The sequence below is a fragment of the Vicugna pacos genome, chromosome 12, assembly GCF_048564905.1.
Source record: "Vicugna pacos chromosome 12, VicPac4, whole genome shotgun sequence".
Taxonomy (NCBI): Eukaryota; Metazoa; Chordata; class Mammalia; order Artiodactyla; family Camelidae; genus Vicugna; species Vicugna pacos.
The window spans coordinates 49,056,272-49,077,723 of record NC_132998.1 but is presented as its reverse complement, the minus strand read 5'-3'; the positions used below and the strand labels follow the sequence as shown (position 1 = coordinate 49,077,723).

Below are 21,452 nucleotides of genomic sequence, written 5' to 3'. Positions count from 1 at the left end.
TTGGCAACAAAACCCCTTTCAAGTATCCAGTGCCAACTGCCCCTTCTTTCCTATAAAAATAAGACAGCTCTGCCCTATGAATAAAGTTACTGGTGAAAAAAAATCAAAGACTTAGAGGAAGGAAATATCTGTTCTCACCATTTACATTTTGCTGGAACACACAGACTGCACACCACGAATTGAAAGTCAAAATCCCCAGAATTTGCATCCCGGCTTCCCCCTGACTTGCGCTATGACCTTGGGCAAATACTTAGACCTCCATAGGCCCCAGTTTTCTCACTTAGGAAATAAAGAACATCTACTTCAAAATTTAAAGGGACTGTGCATAAGAAAAGCACATCACCGTATGTGGAATATATTAAAATTCAATAATCATAAGTTTTTGTGATGATAAAGATGGTGATAATTACGACAGTACTAAAACGTATGCATTTATGTTTTCAACTCCCCATTACTATTTTTAATATAGAACTTTAGGGATTAGAAGGGAACTCATAGTCCACTGCAGCCAGTGGTCAAACCTCTCTAAAGATCTCAAGGATCCAAGAAGGAGGGGAACGGGGTGGGGATTCACAGGTGGGACAGAGTGAACCTCTGCCCTGCATAAGTGGGTAAGTGAACTAGGGACAAGGGAATTCTCATTTTAGAGAGCTGAGTCCAGGCTTACTGTGTGTGTGTGTGTGTGTGTGTGTGTGTTGCGTGTGTATCCATATGCATCTCTGTGTCTAGATCTCAGTATGTTCATGGGATGTGATGAGTAAACAGTACGTGACATCAAGAAATTATCAACACTGACATTGATTACAGATGCTGGCGAATTAGCAATGTAGAAAGGGGAAATGAAATTTGGCTTAGCTGTGAAAAAGTAATACTAATTACAGTCATTTGCGTGAGCCCCTTACCATTTATGCTAATTACCATGCAGCACAATCATAATTATGTGCATCATTAAATATGTGCCCAGTTAACTTTCATGTAAGTTGTCTTGATTAGAATCATCATCTCTGCTCCACTTAGACACCTGTTCATAGACACACTGCTTAAAGTCCTGTTACTCAGGGGCTACCTAGAGGCACCTGACTCCCTTGAGTTCCAGAACTGCCTGCCAGGTCCTACAGATAGTCACTCTCATTGGAGAAAACAGTTCTCTCAATCATGTCCCAGTGCAGAAGGAGGCACAAGGTCTTCTTCCCAACCAGCAGGTCTTCAGAGGGCCCAGGGAGCTCACCTCCCCCAGCTGCGGGGACCCACACAGGTGAAGGGAACCCCCCCCACACACACACACAGCAAAAGACAATGACAGACACAGAGAGAAAGAAACACAAGCAGACAAAGACAAGGAGAGAGGCACAGAGAGACAGATATAAAAAGTCGGGTAGAGGCACAGACACAAAGTCTGTTCAGTGAGGGAGTAGATTCAGAAATCTTTACAGGGCAGGTTGTTTTTCTCTGATACTTCATGAGACTAAATTCTTCCCACAAGCACACCCAGCCAACTGTGAGATCCTTCACTGTCTTGGACAGTGAGGAAACAGGAAGAGGGGATGAAAAGAAAAGGGGAGGCAGGGAGAAGAGAGGGAGAAGTAACAGAAAGACAGAGAGATGGGAAAAGACAGTCACAGAGGAATCAGGGAAAAGGAAGAAGGATGTGAGGGGGCTGTGAGTCTGCTGGACACTCAGTCAGTATTCATACAGTTAAAGGGTGTGGAGACAGAATTGCGGGGAACGCACTCATGTCCTCTTTCTGTTGTGATAAAATCCCAAGTCCTTAACTAGCCATGTAGCTACAATCATTAATTGGGTACCTACCATGTACCTGGAACCAGGCTAAATGCTTTTGCCTGTACTGACCCATTCAGTCCTCAGAATGAGACTATTTGGCAGGTACTATCACGATGCCATGTTATGGAAAAGGAAGCTGATGCATGTAACTTGCCCAGAGTCACCCAGGTAGTAAGTGAGATTCAAATCCTGCCACCTGACTTCAATTCTTTGCTCTCAACGTATCAACAAAGCCAGTAATATAAAAAATCATACTTAAGGGGTCCCTGACTTAAAAGCATTCTTGTTTAATTAAAATTCATTTTAAATTAATATACAAGTCAATCAACATTCCCAGAATAAAATGTTTTCATTTTCATGAAGACTTCAACACCTTCTCAGCTCAGCAAGAGCAGCAGGGGCAGAATCCTAGTATGGCTGACAGAGGAACAGAAGCCTCCAGTTACTCCCATACAGTGGGATGGGGCAGATTCCAGTGTCCCACCTCCACGTATTTGGGTTCTGTTGCTTTTTTGTCAAGACCTGACGGGGCTGGAATTTGGTCTCTCAATGACTCCAATTTCTCCTCTGGAAACTCATGCAAAATATCCCCATCAGCTTTTAGCTTTCTAATCTGTTGATAAATAATGATAATTTTTAGAAGGAATCATTTGGTTATCATCCTTGGAGATTAATTGGATAATTAATTTTGGCTAAGTGCTTACAAAATTTAAAGTGCTTCATAAGTCTTAAGGATTTATGCTCCCATGTTCTCATTAGGCCTGCAGGGCAGAGAGTCTCCTAAAATGAGAAGCTGATTATGAATGCCCCTCATCAGGGCTGATTCTCGCTAGACTGCACCAATTCCCCATCGGAGGAGTCATTGAGTAGGCAGATGATTATCAGGGTCATTTTTACTTCCCAGATCGAAACTCTGAGCACTGACCTGCAAATCCCAGGGAACTGGTGAGAATGGGAACTCAGCTTCCTGGTTACTCAGTTGCAGGGCATCCATGCACCACACTGACCTTTCAGTAGGGAATCTTTCAGAGGTGGTGGTGGTGGTGGTGGTGGTGCAAAGGGCTTCTTATGCCCATGGAACCCTTGCCAACTCAAGGATTGAGGGGCTATTGGTATGACTTGAGCCCATGCTTCCTTTTTGTAGCTGTTAACTTCTGAACTTTTGACAATATTAACACTTAAAAAGGGCAAGAAGGTGACAGCACCGGGTGATTAAAAGCACGAACTTTGGAGTTATACTGGGTTTGAATCTGGAGTAAGTGTTCATTAGCTCCGTGTTCACAGCTTTAGCCATCACTTCTATGCGGATAACTCCCAAATTCAATTTGACTCATTATGTAAAAATGACCATGCTAGAACCTTTAGAGAATTTGGTGACGTATGGACTGAGTCAGAGAGGTACATCCACATCCTAATGCCCAGAATATTATCTTATATGGCAAACTATGTGATTAAGGATTTGCAAGGAGGCATTTATCCTGGATTATCCAGATGGGCTCCAAATCCAATGACAAAAGTCCTTGTATGAGTGAGGCAGAAGGATATTTGACAGAAGAGGAGGAGGAGGCGATTGTGACTCTGGTGGCAGAGACTGAAGTAACGTGGCCACAAACCAGGGAAGCTGAAAGACACAAAGGACAAATTCACCCCTAGAATTTTTGGAGGGAGCACAGCCCTGCCAATACCTTGATTTCATTCTTCTGACCTCCAAACTGTGAGAAAATAAATTTCTGTTGTTCCAAGCCACCCAGTTTACACTCTGTTACAGCAGCCACAGGAAGATAATTCAGTGGTTAATTTGGATGAGGGGAGTAGGAAATACAGTGAAGCCTGGATAGCTGCCACTTTTTGCTTTGAGTGACTGCGGCAGAAGATGGAGCCCTTCACCAAGACCGGAAACAGAAGAGCAGGTCTTAAGGAAGAAGTTGGTGAATTCCGTCCTGGAAACATGGACTTTTGGAACAATCTTCCATGAGGTCTCTTGTACCCCAGCACGCTTTGCTGAGTATGCTAAGAATGCAAGGCAATGACTGCTCTTTACCTGAGCTGTTTCTTGAGTTTGTTTTTGCCCTGAGTAACACTGAGGGACTCTTTCCAGGACAAAGAGCAGGCTTGCTCACTGCTTGCAATACGACGCAGGTTCTTCAAACTCAGTGTCCCTTTCCAGAGGCGCAATCCACTGGGTGTGCAAGCATCTATCTGACCCTCCACATCACCCCAGTGGGACTTGGGGTGCTCAGGGCAACTGACATCAACATGCTGCTGCTTATGCTGCTTGCTGTGTTGTGAAGAGTAAAGACTTTTGTCTCTATACCAAGAGCTTAACTGCTTTTGCCTGCATCCATGAAACAGTAATAGGCCAATTTACTGGCTTGAAAGTAGGGGAAAGCCAACCTCAACCAGAGCCTGAGTTGAGGGTCTGTGAGTCATCAAGTAGGGAGTCAGCATCTCACCAAGGACATTCAGGCTACAGATAATGTATCAGCTAAGGAATCATAGTCAAAGCTGTAAATTTGAATCATGTCAGGAAAATTTTATGAGGTAGGAGGGGAAGAGTAGAGAAGGGAAGAAAAGGAACAGCTAAGGAAAGAATTCTGAGGAACACTGACATTTATGGGACAAGGAGAACTCAAAAAGTAGACAAAAACAATGCAAGTATTTTCCTACTTAGCCTCTGTATCTTAGTAATTTTTAACTTCTCTTTGACTCCTTCCTCTGCATTCTTCTGCGTCTAATCAGTTGTCAATCCCAGTTAATCTCTGAATCACACTTTGTCCCACATCCTTCCATTCTTACCATTCCTAGCTGACATTCTGGTTTAGACTCCACATCTATTGCATAAATTCTTTGCAATAACCTCCTAATTGGTCTCTTTGCTTTCTGTTATACTCACGACAATCCATCCTACACAGTGCTGCCAGATTAATTTTCTTAAAATATCACTTGGATTGACTCACTCCCCCTGGTTAGAAACAGTCCATAGTTCCCCAGGATGTCTGGGATTCCTGCTCTCTCTACCCATTGTTCTGTGAGTCTCATCACAGAACAAGAACTGGCATCATAAGGAATAAAATTTAATTGTAGAGAAAAGAATCAAAAAGGTAGAAGGAGGGAGAAAAATGAAAAGGACACAGGTTATGGGGAGGAGTCACCTTTGTGGGGTATCGGGTGAGTCTTGTTTAGGGGTAAGGCAAGGTATGACCTGTGGGCCAAATCCAGCCTGTCACCTGTCACTTTATTATAACAAAGTTTTATTAGAACACATCCATCATTTGCATATTGTTTATGGCTGCTTTTGTGCAACAACTACAGAGTTGAGTAGTTGTGACAAAGATTTTCTAGTCCTTTACAGAAAAAGTCTGCCAAACTTTAGTCTAGTTACAGCTACAACATGAGAGGGATGAGACATCAAGGAACATAGAAAGGCTTATTTTAAGAAGTGATGCTATAGATTACCAAGTGGATGAACCCCCGTAGATAGCCTCTGCAAGATTCCAGTGAAGATATGAATGACTTTTAGTGCTGGGTTCCTTCTTTGAATGTCTTCTCAGAGACTGAGCCACAACACAAGGAATCTCAATTAAATCCGCTTTGTGTTTTGATCCCTTGACATCTTTGTTTACATTATCAATCTCTCTCCTAAAATTTCTCCTTACATTTCCAGGTCTACTTTATTCCTTTAAATTCCAACTCAAGTTCTGTCTCTTTTAATAAGCTTTCCCTGTCCTTCACTGAACATCGTAAGTTTACCTGGCATGCCAATAGCCACATTTACTCAGTGCTCCCCACCTTCAACTCTTCTACATGGCTATGTATTTTTAGTTTCTCTTTTCATGGTTGGAGTATGTCCTTATTAAATCATATGACTGTGTCTTATGTCTCCTTTTATCCCTCACAGCTTTTGGAAAATGCACTTGAATAAAACTGTGTTTGATAAATTTGCTTATAAATAATGAAATAATGAGAAACAACAGATAATGGATTTTCCAAACTCCAAGCCCTACAGAAATGCTGTGCCCAAATTGTCGTGCATTAAGGTCTGGGTCATTTTCTAAGTTTTAACTGGATTTATTATGCAACGTCTCAAACCCTGTAATGAGAACGTGAGCGTGACTGTGCTATGTGTCACCTCATTGACTCCTAGGCTTGATTTGGTGTTCCTTTGCTCCTTAGCCCTTATCTAAGTGTCACCTCCTGAAACCACCTGCTCAAAGAGGGGGGTCTTCTCAGACAGGAGGATGGTTCTGTGGGCACGTGTATAGCAATCTTCTATCAGACCAATCTATGAACATGGTAAGTGTGGTCTAATGTTCTAATTTTCTGTTTTAGGGTACATGTCTCCTATAGCTGTTCCATATATTTCTTTCTTATTAAAAAATCTTTTTATTGAAGTAAAACATAACATATAAAACTGCACATATCATAAATGTACAGCTCAGTGACTAGCACACTGAACTGTGTAACCAGCTCTTGGATCAAGAAACAGAATGTTACCCATCGTAAGAAATCTATATCATGCTCTCTTTCAGTTGCCTGCTCCCCCAACCCCTGTGCAAGGGGATTGCTGTACTGACTTGTAACAGTACTGACTGGTTTTCCTAGCTTTTGTACTTTATATAAATGGGATCATACAGGATCCATTTTTGTACCTGCCTTCTTTTGTTTGTAATTCATCCACAGTTTCATGTGTGGTTGTAGGCTGTTTCTTCCCATTGCTTTGTAATGAATAAATCAATTGTGGTGTATTTTACACAATGGAATACTATCCATTCCATTTTCATTAACAACATCTTATGTTGGAAATCTCAAGAGCTCAGCTGTTGAAAGGGAAGTCCAGCGCTGCACTGAACCCAGTGTTATTCTCGAATCTTAAATTTCACAAAAGCTTAATGGTCTTAGTGTCTTGCCTAAGAATAATATCATAGATACTATAACAGCTTCTGAGCTAGGAAAATCTGCTTTGCTTCATATCTGTTATTGGTTTTGTAACAAAAGAACAGTCTCTTAAATTCCACTGTTCAGCATCATTGTTGATCTTAGAACTGTGTTCATATAGCAACATCTTTTCAGAATAAAAATAGAGCAAACAATGACACAACACTGTAAACTGACTATAACTCAATAACAAACAAACAAAATGGAGCAAACAAAACATCAGCATTTACGTTAAAATAACTTGACTTACTACCTTTGAAAATTGTCCTCCCTTCATGCTTTACATAGTTATGAAAACATGTTAATTTAATGCCAAAAAAGTGTACTATATTTAGTTTACTTTGATATGTGCTCAGTCCCCTCACCAAAACACACACGCGCACATGCACACACACACACACACACACCTCACTCTCACTGACTTCAGGGTTTTAGGTACCGCCCCACAAGGCAGAATATACACCACTGTGACAGCCTTCTGTTGATACTGCAGAAACTAATAGTATTTGGCACAGACATAGAAAACAAATGGTTGTCAGGGGAAAGGTGTGTAGGAAGGGATAAATCGAGAGTTTTGGATTTGCAGATACAAACTAATATACATAAAATAGATAAACAAGTTTATAGTGCATAGCACAGGGAACTATATTCAATATCTTGTAGTAACCTATGGTAAAAAAAGTATGAAAACGAATATATGTATGTTCCTATATGACTGAAGTGTTGTGCTGTACACCAGAAACTGATACAACAGTATAAACTGACTATACTTCAGTTAAAAAATATATTAAAAAATACTATTTGGAAGAAATCCAAAACACATATGATAGGAAAATTCATGATGTTATGGTATAATCTCTATGAAAGTGCTTGCAAAGGAGTATATTTTTAAGAACTCAGATATAATGAGGTATAATTTACACACAGTAAAATCTACCCTCTTCAGTCTACAGTTCTATGAATTCCAACAAACATGTATACTTTTGCAACCACTACTACAATTGAGATACAGAACAACCCATCATCCCAAAAAGTTCCTTTATGCCCCTTTGTAATCAACTCCTACACTCAACTTTACTTCCTGGCAATCACTGATCTCATAAAAGTGTATAAAATGTTTTTCCCCTCTCCTTTATCACACACAGATACGCAGAGCAGAGGCTGGCTCCCTGTTACCTCTCCTGTCTTGGCACACAGAGCTTCCCCTGCCCTGGCCACACCAGCCTCATCAAGTGCCTTGTCCTCTCCATGCTTTCACCTGCTAATCATACCCCTGTCATCCTTTCTACCTAGAATCCTCTTCTTTTTCTTCAGTACCTAGTCAACTCTTACTCATCCTTAAGTCAGCTTTGACGTCACTTTCCCAGAGAAGCCTTTCCTAACTAGTTCCAAGCCCTCTACGTTGCACTGCACACATGAAGTAGAGATTTTATACTTATTCATGTATTATGTGATTAATGTCTATCTTCTCATTAAACTGTGAGTTCCTGAGGGCAGGGACTGGGTTTTGCTCATGTGATCATGTGCTGAGAACACAGCTCAGTAGTAGGTATTCAATAAATACTAAATAAATGAATATATACTTTGAGGCCAGCATTGTCCTAGATGTTTACTTTTGATTCTTTCAAAAGAATCAAAGGATGCAATTTCAAGGGTGCAGTAAGATCAATGATCATTATTTCTGTTTTCCTGATGTGAAAACCTTAAATTCAAGACTCTTTGACATTCCTCTCTCCAAAGGGTGGAGCCTAATTCCCCTCCTGTGAACATAAGCTGGCTCAGTGACTCACTTCTAATGAACAGAATTCAGCAGAAGTGGTAGTATCACATAAAAGGCATTGCACTTTCTCCTTGCTCTCTGGAGTCACTCCCTCTGGGGGAAGCCAGCTGCCAGGGGGTGCAGACACAGCAGCAGCTCTGCAGAGTGAGGAGCTGAGGTCTCCTGTCAACAGCCATGTCCATGAGTGAAGTGGATCCTTCAGACCCAGTCACTGAGTCTTCAGATGACTGCAGCCCTGGCCAACATCCTCACTGCAACCTTATGAAAGACGCTGAGCAGAACCACCCAGCTAAGCCAGGCCCAGATTCCTGACCCGCAGAAACTGTGTGAGAATAAATGTTTGCTGTTTAAAGTTACTAAGTTTGAGGATAATGTTCTTCCACAACAATAGGTAACTGAAAGAACCAACAGGGAAGTAGAGTACTGCAAGAGGGAAGTGTGACTTGCTTAAGGTCACACAACGAGTGGCAGATTCAGGATGCAAACACAGGTCGTGGGGCTCTGCAGCCCCTGTTCTGTTCCACGCCAAGCTGTCTCCTAAAGATGCTTACTGTGGCAAATACAAAATTGTCTGACTGCGCTGTTATAAAATCTTTGCAGCCTGGTGCACGCTACAGTTTCATGAGGTTGCTTTCTGGATTTCCAAAGAAGCTGCTGACTGGAGGAATTTCTGAGAGAATGGTGGGTAAAAAGGCGATCCTAATGAAAAGTGCACTGTACTATTTAAAGAATTTCTGGGAAATTTTGTTGGGAGAGTAGATTGAAGCAAGTTTGTTGTAAATCGGAAAAAGAGATAACTTATTATGGTATTACAAGATAGTTTTCACAGAGTGTGAATGGATTATACTAGATTGCTCAACTTTAATATATATTCAATATATTTATGTTTAATATTATCTATTATACATCTTTAATGTACATATATATTCAAATACTTGTAGTTAGTATTTATGAAAGAATTACTGAAATGTAGTATTTCTCTGAGATTTCTTAGTTACCATTCCAAAGGTCCAAACCTTTGAGGATGTAAAGATTTCTTAAACACAACACAAAAAGCAGCCATCTTAAAACACAAATTCAATTAGACTTTGTAAGCTATTTATATGCATGGTGCCCAGTAGTCTTCTAGTCTATGCTGATTAGGCCTAATATCTTGATCCCACATCCTGGAATGACTCATTTCCCTTTCTCCTTCCATTTCTTCCATTTTCCTAATCAAATTAATAAAACAGTCCTTTCATCTAATCACTCCACTAATCTTTATTTTCTTTCTTTATTAAAGCATTATCACTAGTTTCCTCCTCAGGAATATTAGACTCTTTGAGCTAATTTAAGCAGAGGAGTCTCCTGGTGCCCAAAAGCAGGAATGTTGCTGGGCCTTGGCGAGATCTGGAATTGTGAACTGGAGAGATCTCTCTCCATCTTTTGTCTATGATTCCAACTTCCTGTCTGTGGAGTAGGTTTAATGGAAGAATCTCTATTCAGTGGCAAAGAACATGGAATATTTTTGGTTCTCCAAATAACTCTGCTTTTTTAGAGTCTCAGTTCACCATGGAACTGGAAAAAAATTAATAATGCCAAGTAACAGCACTTGGGTCTCTTGGATTCTTAATTTAAGCCCATTTCAGTGGTTGCTTTTAGGGCTGACTGATTAAATAAAATCTCAGTCTCCTGTCCAGCTCATAGCCCTTCTTCCAGTTTGGGAGGTGGGACCATCGGCCTCTCCCTTTCGCTTTGTTGGCCTGCTTCTGGGTCGGTGGGGTGAGTGGAGGCCGGGGAGAGTTCAGCCATGTGAGCAGGTGAGGGCTGGCACACTGGAGGTGACGGTAAGGATACCATGCGGTTTCAGTTGGTCTTTGCTGCAACCTCACTTGACACTAGAAGTAAAAAGCTGGCGCTATCTGTGGCAGGGATGGGGTCTTAGGTGACCCAATAAATAACTCCTAATGGGAGTATTCCACCTCTGAATCAGACAGTCATGGTTCCGAACCCTGCTAATTCCTGTTCTGGACCTGCAGGGGTAACACTGACCCTGCTTTCTTTTTCTTACCCAAGAGAAAGGGCATGCTGAGCCAAGCACAAGCAGTTCCTCCATGCAAACTCACCAGTCATGTAAGCCCCTTGGCTTCCCTGGCTGGGTGGTGAGTGGGACAAGAAGCCAAAAAAAATCTCAATCAAGTAGGTCAAAAATAATCCAAATATACATATATGAATATGCATGCACATTTGTATTTGATTTTATAAGCAGCATAGGGAAAAATATGGAAGGATAACCTGGTAGGTGATTCACAGGAGCTAGAGTCTAGGGGACAATGTGAAAGGAGAGGGTAGGAGAGTGGGGAAATAAGCAAAACAGGAAAACAAATCACTAAAAAAAATAGTATGTATGGTGTGATCATATATATATGTATATATATATATTTGCATTAAGGAGTGACATTCAAAATACTTCAACCTGTATGGCATGGTTAGTACTTCACCAACTGAAGTGGACACCAAAACATTATGGCAAAATCCACAGCCCCCCACCAAACTCCTGTGCTGAACCAGGCATTAACCTGAAACCAGTGGGTCCTGGGAGAGGGATTGGGAGACCAGGGTGGTAGGATGGGGGCTGCAGGAGAGGGTGGTAGCACTTGGGAGGCTGAAGACAGTACAATTCAGAAGAATGTCAATGTCCTGACAACATGTATAGCTCTATCAGTGCTTTACAGCTGAATAACATACTTACTCATGAGATCAAATTCTTAAACTACAGCAGGAAGATTTTCTTCCTGTGGCATGTTATCTAATTCAGCTGGGAACAGACACAACCACATGAAGAAAACCTGTAAATCCTGAGTGCTGAAGGAGCCACTTCAAAGACTCACTCAAATGACTGGAAGGAAGGTTGATACGTGTTGGCTGGAAACTTCACCAAAGCTGTGCATTAAGGCCTTGCTTCTTCTCCACCTGGGCCTCTCTTCAGGCTGCTTGAGCTTCCTTACAGCACGGTAGTTGGGTTCAAGAGTAAGAGTTCCAAGAGAACGAACAGGCTGCCTTTTATGATATAAGATGTCACATGGTTTCACTTCCATTATAGTCTGTTGGGCAGGGCAGTCACAAGGGCCCACCCAGGCTTAAGGAAAGGGGACTTAGATTCCACCGCTCCATGGGAGGAGTGTCAAGGCCACACTGTAAGAAGAGCATATGGCAAGGGAAATACGGGAGAAAATAGAATCTGCCACAGCAAATTTCTACTGTACCTATGATATCCACAGTCCATGCTGGCTTAAGTCCCACAGGCCTCAGCTTTTTTCCACGTAGGGCACCGGATACCTAGCGTAACCGAACAACTGGAGGAAGGAAGGAGAAGTTTAAAATGTATGGGCAACCAAAGGAAGAAATAAAGCTAATATCTATGAAGCTCCTACTTAACGTGGCAGGCATTGTGTAGGCACTTCTCATAAGACATCTTCACTGGTCTTCACCACACTTGTGTGAGGTAGGTACTATTATTAAGGCAGAAGAGGTATTTAGCAAGTGTCCAAAGTTACCCAAATAGTAACTGGTAGAGCCAGGATGGCAATACTGGGCTGCTTGACTTCTAGTACTATGTTCTTCCCACTATACAGTGCCTCGAAGTTTAGAACAGAAACACAATTTTCAAAATGTTCCAATTTTGTCTTCACTATACGGTTCATTTTGTTTCTTCCGATACATATATAAAAGATACCCTTTTTCACTTCTCAGGTTAGAGGTTAGAGTAAAATACTGCAAACAATAGAAATACAAAACGAGCTTTTTTCCCCCAAATGACCAACGTTTTCTCAAGGAGCACATTAGAAAACTCCCTTCTCAAGTTATGCCCAAGTTATCACGTGCTAATGCTCTGGAAGGAATTACTATCTGAAGGATTGTATAAGAAACCCTAACTAACTACTAAGACTAATTATATTGCAAGTTAATGTATATTTTAAGACATATAATGCAAATTAGAAGAATCCAGTATAGGAGTTTATTAAGTACACATGATGTGAAAATTGTGACAGAAACACAAGTGAAGACTCAAGAAGTTACACATAAACGTACTTCTGGAGTATGTATTAAGAGTAAATATACCATGGGGCCCCCCGTTTGAAGAAAATGGACATTTCTGTTGCTGCAGCAGGGATTTCTCTGCATAGGGGGACAGATAATAGAACCCACCCCAGGAGTTTATGGAGCACATCCAATCACGAACTAGGTGTGTTTATTCTGGGCACAAGAACCGTGGCTGCTACGATCAGGGAGGTTTTCACCCAGATGTCTATTTACAATAAGATCTGGCATTGGTGATTTTACTTCTTGCTGAACACAAATATCCAAAGGAGTAGTTGGGAAGGACAGAGACTGCAAGAAAATACATATTTACCAGACTGTTAGCCTAAGCATAAGTGTAATTCAGCCATAATACAACATGTCATCAATACATAAGGCTACATGGAGGCTTTCAGCACAGACTAGGGAATAAAATTTCTGACTGAGAGCAACTCTTTAAAATGAACAAATGATTGTTTACAACAGAGACATGCTAAGTCACCTGAAGGGAAGAGAATGGCTTCCAGGTTGTCAGAACTCTGTTGTGCTTTAGTATTTTAAAAAGAAATTGTGTCCATCAGAGTTTGGGCAGTGTTGGAGACCAAAAAGAGTGGAGTCACCGAGGCAAATGTTAGTTGGATCTACTTGATCACTGCTCAAGAGAAGGCAGCCTTGGTCAGTCTTTCAATTGATCCATTCCTATTCATTCATTCACTCATTCATTCACTGAACTTTACTGAGTGCCTAGTTGGCCAGGCACTATCCTACATGCTGGAAGTATGGAAGCGAAAAAGTCAAAGTCCTCATGGGGTTTACATTCTATTTGGGAAGGCAGTCAATGCAAAAAACAAAGACACACACTAACAACATCAGATATGTGCTTCAAAAAGAGCTTAACGAGGTAGAAAAGCAGTGAACAAGGGAGGTCATGGGAAGGAATATGGTATTGTTACACTGAAAGGTCAAGAAAGGCATCTCTATAAGGAGGTGACATTAAAGTAGAAACACTTCAATCAAGTGAGGAAGTGAGTCATATGAAGATCAGAGGGGAAGAATTTTAAGCAGACAGAACAGCAAGTGGAAAACTCAGAGGTTGGAATGAACTTGTGTGTGCAAGGAACAGAAAGAAGGCCAGCCTGGGTACTCATGAGTGCTATTTGCCAAATGTTCTGGTTCTCTCTCTTTCCAGGCACAAGGCAGGACTGCACTACCTGGTTTCTTTGTGGATGGATATGACCATATGACTACTTCTGGACAGTGAGTCACAAGCAGAAGTGACACGTGACAGTTATAAACAGAGCCAATGCAAGACTCTCTAGATCTCTTTTCTTCTCTTTTCTTCTTCTCCTTCTTCTCCTTCTTCTCTCTCTCTCTCTCCCTCTCTCTCTCTCTCTCGATGATTGGTAATGTCCAAGACAGTAACTGCTCCATCATCCTCGATCTAGCAGTGGGGAAGATACAGGGTGGTATGAGTCCCCAGCTAACCTTCAACAGACATGACTGTGAGCAAGAAATCAATTTGTGTCGAGCCTCTTGAGATCTGTAGTTATTTGTTACCTCAGTATGGCAAAACCTGCCCTGACTTATAGAGTAACTGGTGGGGAGAGAGCTAGAGGCAGAGTGACAGGAGATGAGATAAGGGATAAGCAGGGAACAGATCACACAGACTATGATAAATTTGGATTTTATTTTGTGTGAAGGAAAAACCTTTGGAGGACCTTGAGCAGAGGAATGACATGACATAATCTGCATTTAAAAATCATTCAGTTATGGAGGGGAAGTCCTTGTTCATGGGAAATACATACTGAGATATTCAGGGATATAACTTGCTTTCACATGGTTAGTAATGTGTGTGTGTGCACTTGCACACACACGTACAAAGGGTAAAATGGTAATTGGTGAATCTAGAGGTAGGGTATGTGGGTGTTCATTGTGCTTTTTCAACTTTCCTGTGGAGTTAAATTTTTTTTAAATAAAAATTTGGGAGGAGAGGGTGTAGCTGAATGGTAGAGTATGTTCCTAGCATGCACGAGGTCCTGGATTCAATCCCCAGTACCGCCATTACAAAAATAAATTAATTTAATAAATAAACCCAATTACACATCCCCCCCAAAGAAGTTGGGGGGGAAATCAATCTAGAGAAGTACAAGGTGAGATAGAAGCCAACGAGACCAATAGCAGGCTGTTGCAGGTGCAACATGAAGCGATTTGAGCTGAACAACAAGAGTGAGAAAAAAGTGAATTTGAAATCTACTTTATGTGTGGAACCAGCAAGATTTGCTGATAGACTGGCTGTAGGCTGTAAAAGAAAGACTTGAGCCAAGATGTGCAGGTTTTTGTCCTGAGCAAGTGACAGACTGATGATGCCATTAATTGAGATGGGACAGCAGGGGAAGGGCCAGGTTCAGGGGATGGGGAATAGCAATCCTGTTTTGGACATGTTATGCGTGAGCATCCAGACTGTGATGGGAATTTGATGAGTTGGGAGTTCACAGAAGAGGATGGCTGGAAATACAAAATTTGGAATCATCTGCATGTAGTGGCACCCAAGTGATGGAACTGGCTAGAATCCCACAGGAAGCAAGAGGAGGTGAATAGGGCCAGGCCAGAGCACTGGGGAACTAGAGCATAACAGGTTGGGAGGAGGCTGATGCTGTTAATCTGATTTCTCTTGTTCTGAGTCCAAGCTTACTGAGCAAACAACCCGATTATTATTTGACTTCCCACATATAGGTCCACACATAAAGACTGGTCAGATGGACTTGGGAAATTCTAGTTCCTGGGACAGTTCTCATTGTAAATAAACTGATCACACTCACAAGTTTGATTTGAGTCAGCCCCTGAGACAGAGCCATTCTCAAAGTGCTCACAAAATCTGTTGATGAGTCTGCATGAGAGGGAACCAGCCCCAGGGCTGGAAATTCCCTGAGGAAATGAATGCCATCGTGCTAGTAGACACTTCTTGGCCCATAGTAGCCTAAGGGAGAATGCTTCCAGAATTGCTGAGAAAACCCTAGCCAGGTACAGCTAAGGGAATATAACCTCTTTTGATTGTATCTCTTTTCTTTTGTAAAAGTTCTATTGATCCATTGCTGTGTCTTTCACATAGTTTTTCTTTCATGCTGATCTTGGGTTTCCTTAGATCAGGATCCTTATCACCTTATTGCTATTTGGGGGGCATTCTCTATGTGCTTGCTCTAAATATACTTTTTAAAATTTTATTTCATTTTTGAGTAAGTTGTATTCAAATGGCTGAAAAATCAAAATGGCATAAGGTATATACTGAGAAATGACCTTCTCACACCTCTTCCCTGTGCATGTTTTCTCCCTAGTCACTGCCCCCACACCATTTAGTTTCTGTATCCATCCAGAGTTTAGTTTGTTACCGATCTCTTGCTACGTACAAAGCTGCAACAAACCACTAGACACATACACACACACACACACACACACACACACACACACACGTAAATGTATACATACTTGTATTCCCCCCTTGAATTGTAGTTTTTGTCTTCTCTGCTGTGCTGTGATGATGCGAAAGACATAGTCTATTCCTTTTGGGAGGGGATGAGTAATTACTGATAAAAGTTCAGCCTCAAATTGCATTCCTCCCCCCACCCCTTTTAGTCTAAAACATGGATACCATGACACTTCCAGTGTAACATGGTTAAATAGCTTCCTGGCCAAAGCAGTTCAGAGATGTTCAACTATTTAATGCCTATTGTTTGGGGAATAAAAATGCCTTGTGCTGGCCCAGGGAGAAAAAATAAGGAGTTCATTAAAGTTATTGGGGAAATGTGTTTGTGAGAGGTAGACTGACATGTAACTTCAGAAAATAATAATAAAAAACTCAGCTGGGAAGTTAGCACGTATCTGTCCTCTTTTCTCTCCCATGGTGGAGCAGATTCTGTTTTCCAAAGATAGCTGCCTCAGCATATCTCATCTCACATGCTCTTCTTATAATGTGACACTGACATTTCCCATTGAGTGGTGGGGCCTGTGTTCCCTCCCCTTGAACTTCAGCTGACCTTTGTGACTGCTTCAATCAACAGAATACAGTGAAAGTTGTCCAGCTAAACTCAGGCAACTCCCAGTACCATGAGAGGTAATAAAACAGTGATTTAAATCAAGCGAGTTTTGAGGTTGTTCAATATGCAGCAATAAAAACAGGACATGGTCTTGACTTCTAATTATCTTTACATTTTCTTTGTTCTTGAGTTTTCCATTTTTATTCAGATTTTACTGTAATTTTGTCTGTTTTTGTTGCAGGTCACCTCAAATCCTTTGTGGAAGTGGGTTTAAGTACAATGTAATTATCATTTTAAAGTGCTCTGTTATCTAACCCAGTATTGTAAACTCACTGGTGTTATTTTATAAATGATAAAGATAACCCACGAAAGTGTTATCATCATTTTTGAGGAACTTTTAATTAAAAGAAAAAAAGATTGCTTTGTGTAGACTTTGCCTACATTTTCTGCTTCTTCCCCCACAAAATAGATCCTTTTCCATGAAAATTTGTTAGAAAAAAAATATGACCTCATCTCCAAGGACCAACGAGTTTCTCAACAGACATTTATTGGCTACTACTGTGTGCGATATTACATTAGGCACCAAACACACAAAGACCCATTCCCAGCTTACAAAGGGGCTCCTGGGCTACTAATTATTTATAGCTATAAAATGCCTAACAAAGCAAGGCACTGGGCATGCCTGGGAAAAGTCTGTGAATGCTCTTAGTGATGGAGAAATATTTAAAACAACAACAACAAAATAAAGCAAAACTATCAAGTAAACTGACAGGCAATTTAAAAAAGTAAATGGAAAAAATTACAGGTAGGTTCACGTATTTATGAATTCAGTATAAGAAATAGAACTAATATATTCTCTCCATACTCACAGATATGAAATGATATCATCACATAGCATAAGTCTTACAAAAATAAAATTATATTTAATATAAAGATTGTGAGATCTGCATAATAGGATATTAGTTTTTAAAACACCTCTAGTCATCACTGTTTCAAATTTAACTGTAATTAAATTTTAAAAATTGGTTTTCCTAAATTTAATCTCAATCCAAGTAGTGTCACGCATCTATTCACTGATCTATGAGGAAAGCTGCATGAAGGCAGGAACCATATCTATTTGTTTTATCACATTATATCCAGCAGTTGGCACACAGTAAGCACTCAGTAAGAATCTGTCAAATTAGTAAACTGTAAACACATATTCAGAATAGAGTAAAGGTAACAGTTTTATTCAACAAGCAATTCTTAACACTTGGTATGAACACATTACTGACCTGGGTGTTACAGAGAACTACTAAAAGTAGAAGAGACTGTCCTTATATCCATGGCTAGATGCACACTATTATTTGCATTTATAAACCTTTCAAATAAAATATAACCACTAAAAATTCATATTTTAATATAGTCATCTCTCAGTATCCAAGGCAGACTAGTTCCAGAACTCCCTGCCAAAATCAAACTCTGTGGATGCTCAAGTCCCTTATAAACAAAATGGCATAGCATTTGCATATAACCTACGCACATCATCTTGTGTACTTTAAATCATCTCTAGATTACTTATGATAGCTAACACATTATAAATTCTATGTAAATAGTTGCCACTGGACCTCGCAAGTTAAAAGTTTTGCATTTTAGAACTTTTTGGAATTTTTTTCCTTGAATATTTTCAAACCACGGTTGGTTGAACCTGTGGATACAGAACACAAGATCGGAGGGCTGACTGCAATTCTCAAATTACTTGTTATTATTAACTGGCTATGCATCAAATAGAAAAACCAGCAAATACATGGATTATTTTTTTCAAACTCTACAGGAAAAGAGAAAATCACAGCATGAACTTCATATCCTTTTTGGAATTAACTTTCAACTAAAGAAATGAAAACAAGTTCACAATGCACAAAGTCACATTTCTGGTAACATCCTCAATGGTGTATGAACGGTGAAAAAAATCCATCTAGGCTTTTCCACACAAAGTGTAAAAAAACAAGGGGCCAAATAAAAGTAAAAACTAATTTAATTTATATACTGTTTGAGAAAAAAATGAGACTTTTACTCATTGCTTTAGAAATTATGAGTAGGGAAAATAAATTATTTTAATTGAACCAAACAATGTTTTAGATCATGAACGATTAAAATAGGATAGCATTTGACGAATCCACCCAAATCTGAGACTAAATTATTCTATTAAGTAAATATAGAAAGGCAAGGGAGAAGAGATGAAGAGTGAAAAGAGACACAGAAAAGTAAAAAGGACCTACAAGGAAACACCCTTTCCCAAATACACAGACTAACATGTAGGGACACTGAGGGGGAAGAGACACTTACTCAGATCTTGGCTTCACTCATGCAGAAGGCTTCCTCCTCAGAACTGTTCCATAATGTAGTCTCTAATATTTTGTCTGAATGTCCACTGGCCTTGGTGTACTTCTGAAGACTTTCAAAGTTACGCTGTTTTCCTAACTAGACTGAACTGACTTGAGAATCAGCGGTCACATCCTGCTTTGCTTTATGGCTTGAGTTGGATTAAAACTTGAGTTAATAAAAAACTTCCAATTTTATAGTTCCTCTTCTGAATCTTGATCAGAAATTTCCCGAGGTTGTCTTTTAATACTGATTACCAAATCAAGGGTTAAGATTTTTGTCAAACACTGAAGAACTGAACTTAGTAATTGGTATTTACCAGCAACTGATTCCAAACCTGTCTGACTGCTTATTATGGGCTGATTGGTTTGCAGCGCACGGAGAGCTCTTACATAAATTTGTGGAAAGCGGTAATTTCCTTTCTTAGACTTATACAAACTTTGAGGAATGCCTAAAAGTGCATTAGCTATTATCATACTAACCATGGCTTCTTCTGATTGCTGGCAGTTTTTGGCATAGTTAAGAAGATAGTAATGTAACAAGATCTCAAAACTACCACCCACTGGCAAAACACAACCAGCTGGTATAGATGAGAAACAGTAACTCGGGGAAGTACTCATTTCTAGTGACGTACATCTCACTGGTAACATGCCCCCCTTTCCAGCAATTTTTGTGACCTGCAAATTTTCATAATAAATGTCTATTCCAGTGTTTTTTGTTGCTGAGTTGGCAGAATTATTTTCAATAAGTGGTTCATGGTCATCAATTATCATGGCTTCGTTTGGAGATAAACATCTCAGTGTTTCATCTGTTGGTGTCACTTCTAGTGTTGAACATGGGGTATGTGTTTCTAATTCTATGTTTGGAACTACCAAGTTTGAATATACTTTTAAATATGTTTGAGATTTTGCCAGTTCATCTTTGTTCTTTACAACTGTGCCCTGATATGGCCTTTGTATTGAACCATTAACAATTTCTGGTAACTGATTACTTTCTCCACTATTCTTATAAATAAGAGGACCTGAAGTACAATTTTGGTCACTAGCTTGAGTCATATAATTTAGATCAAGGTCTTTAAATAACTGCCGAAGCATTTTAAATGCTCCATGTAAAGCATCACTGTGTTGTTCAACAAGACCCTGCACTGGTCCACAAAGAACTATACAGTGTGGTACAAATGAACACGTGCTAATCAAGCCAAGATGAACATACCTTTTGGATCTAAGAATAAGGGGCTTACAAAATTTCACCAAAGCAGTGCTAGAGACTTCATGTTGTGAAGAGGCCTGCGGTAGTACAAAGGGAGCAAGACCAATGATCTTCTGGATAAGAGAAACTTCTTCAGATGATAAACACTCCACCACGGATATGCCATTCAGTCCTGCATAATAAATTACTAAGTCTGGTTGTTTCACACTGGATAGGAGTAATTTTACATCCTGACTCTGTAAATGTTTCATTATTGCTTTTGTCCTTTCTGTAATCCAAAATTGAGATGTCTGAAACTGTGCTTCTGAATTTAGAATAAACTCTGATCCAGAAGTTGAAAAAAGAGGCTGAAGGGTTTCTGTTACTATCACTATTCTTACATCACCATCTGCTGGACAGTACACAGAAAAGTCTCTGTGAAGCACAAGCCCAGCTACGATCCTGGACTCTGAAACAGGGAGGCCAGTGACACCAACTTTCAACTCGACATAACAGTCATCCACTAACTCAAATACTTCCTCAAACGCACTTTCACAAGCCATACCCTTGAAAAAGTAGTCACACGTCAATTGTGAAATAAACTTGTGATTATTTCTTCCCACTCTTCCACCAAAATATGCTTCTAAGAGCATCTCTAAAGAGTTCCTACACAATCTTCTCTCTTTAGTGGATGAAGAAAAGATGGACAAAAAGTGTCTACTCAGGTAGTGGTCCACAACATAGTCTAATACTCGTGTCTGAAATGTTAGAAGAGCTTGGGAAATGAATTTCCACTGACAACAATTTTTCCAATGGTTTCCATGGGTTTGAATATTTTCAGAAAAGAAAAAATCCTTTTCTTTGTCTGTGATTGCATGAAGTCCTCTGAGTAAGTGGCAAAGAAAGATAATAAATGTTTTAGCACCATCTCCCGTTTTTCTGAGATGACTGGAAACACATGCCACCATCATCCTGTACAAGAGAGAAAGCAATTCAGATTTTCAGAGGGCTGCCTTCCTATATCTGAATCAAGTTGAAACCATGTTTTCACAGCTATAGGCATAAAACGCGAAAACTGTCCGTTTGGTATACTTAGTTTAAGATTTTTCCTTTTTCAAGTTACTTTGCTCTAATTCAAGATTCTAGGGTTGGGTCGAGCTGGAATGAGTGGTGAAAACTGTTCTTGTCAGTTAAAGATTTAATGTCTGGGAATGGTCCCTTGGACAGCGCTCTAATTCTGAGCATACACTCGTCTCATCCAAGGTCAGTTTTTCCAGGAGCACAGCCTCAGGGACACGAAGTTCAGGGAGATGGCC

At 40.2% G+C, this 21,452-nt stretch overlaps 1 protein-coding gene across 8 annotated transcripts in view; it reads right to left on the bottom strand.

Moving 5' to 3' along the window:
- BBS10 (Bardet-Biedl syndrome 10) overlaps positions 1-21,452 on the bottom strand; it is a 101,982-nt gene that overhangs the window by 80,098 nt on the left and 432 nt on the right. For 6 of the 8 annotated variants that reach the window (XM_072973369.1, XM_072973368.1, XM_072973371.1 and 3 more), the window contains exons 2-3: positions 18,913-21,108; positions 11,743-11,832 (exon numbers count right to left, since the gene is read on the bottom strand). In XM_072973369.1, the coding sequence (XP_072829470.1) occupies positions 19,143-21,108 (1,966 nt within the window). In that variant the 3' untranslated portion in view covers positions 11,743-11,832; positions 18,913-19,142. Of the gene's footprint in view, positions 1-3,314; positions 3,404-11,742; positions 11,833-18,912; positions 21,109-21,452 lie in introns of those variants that run through there. The other 2 variants (XM_072973374.1, XM_072973370.1) reach the window with 2 other exon arrangements.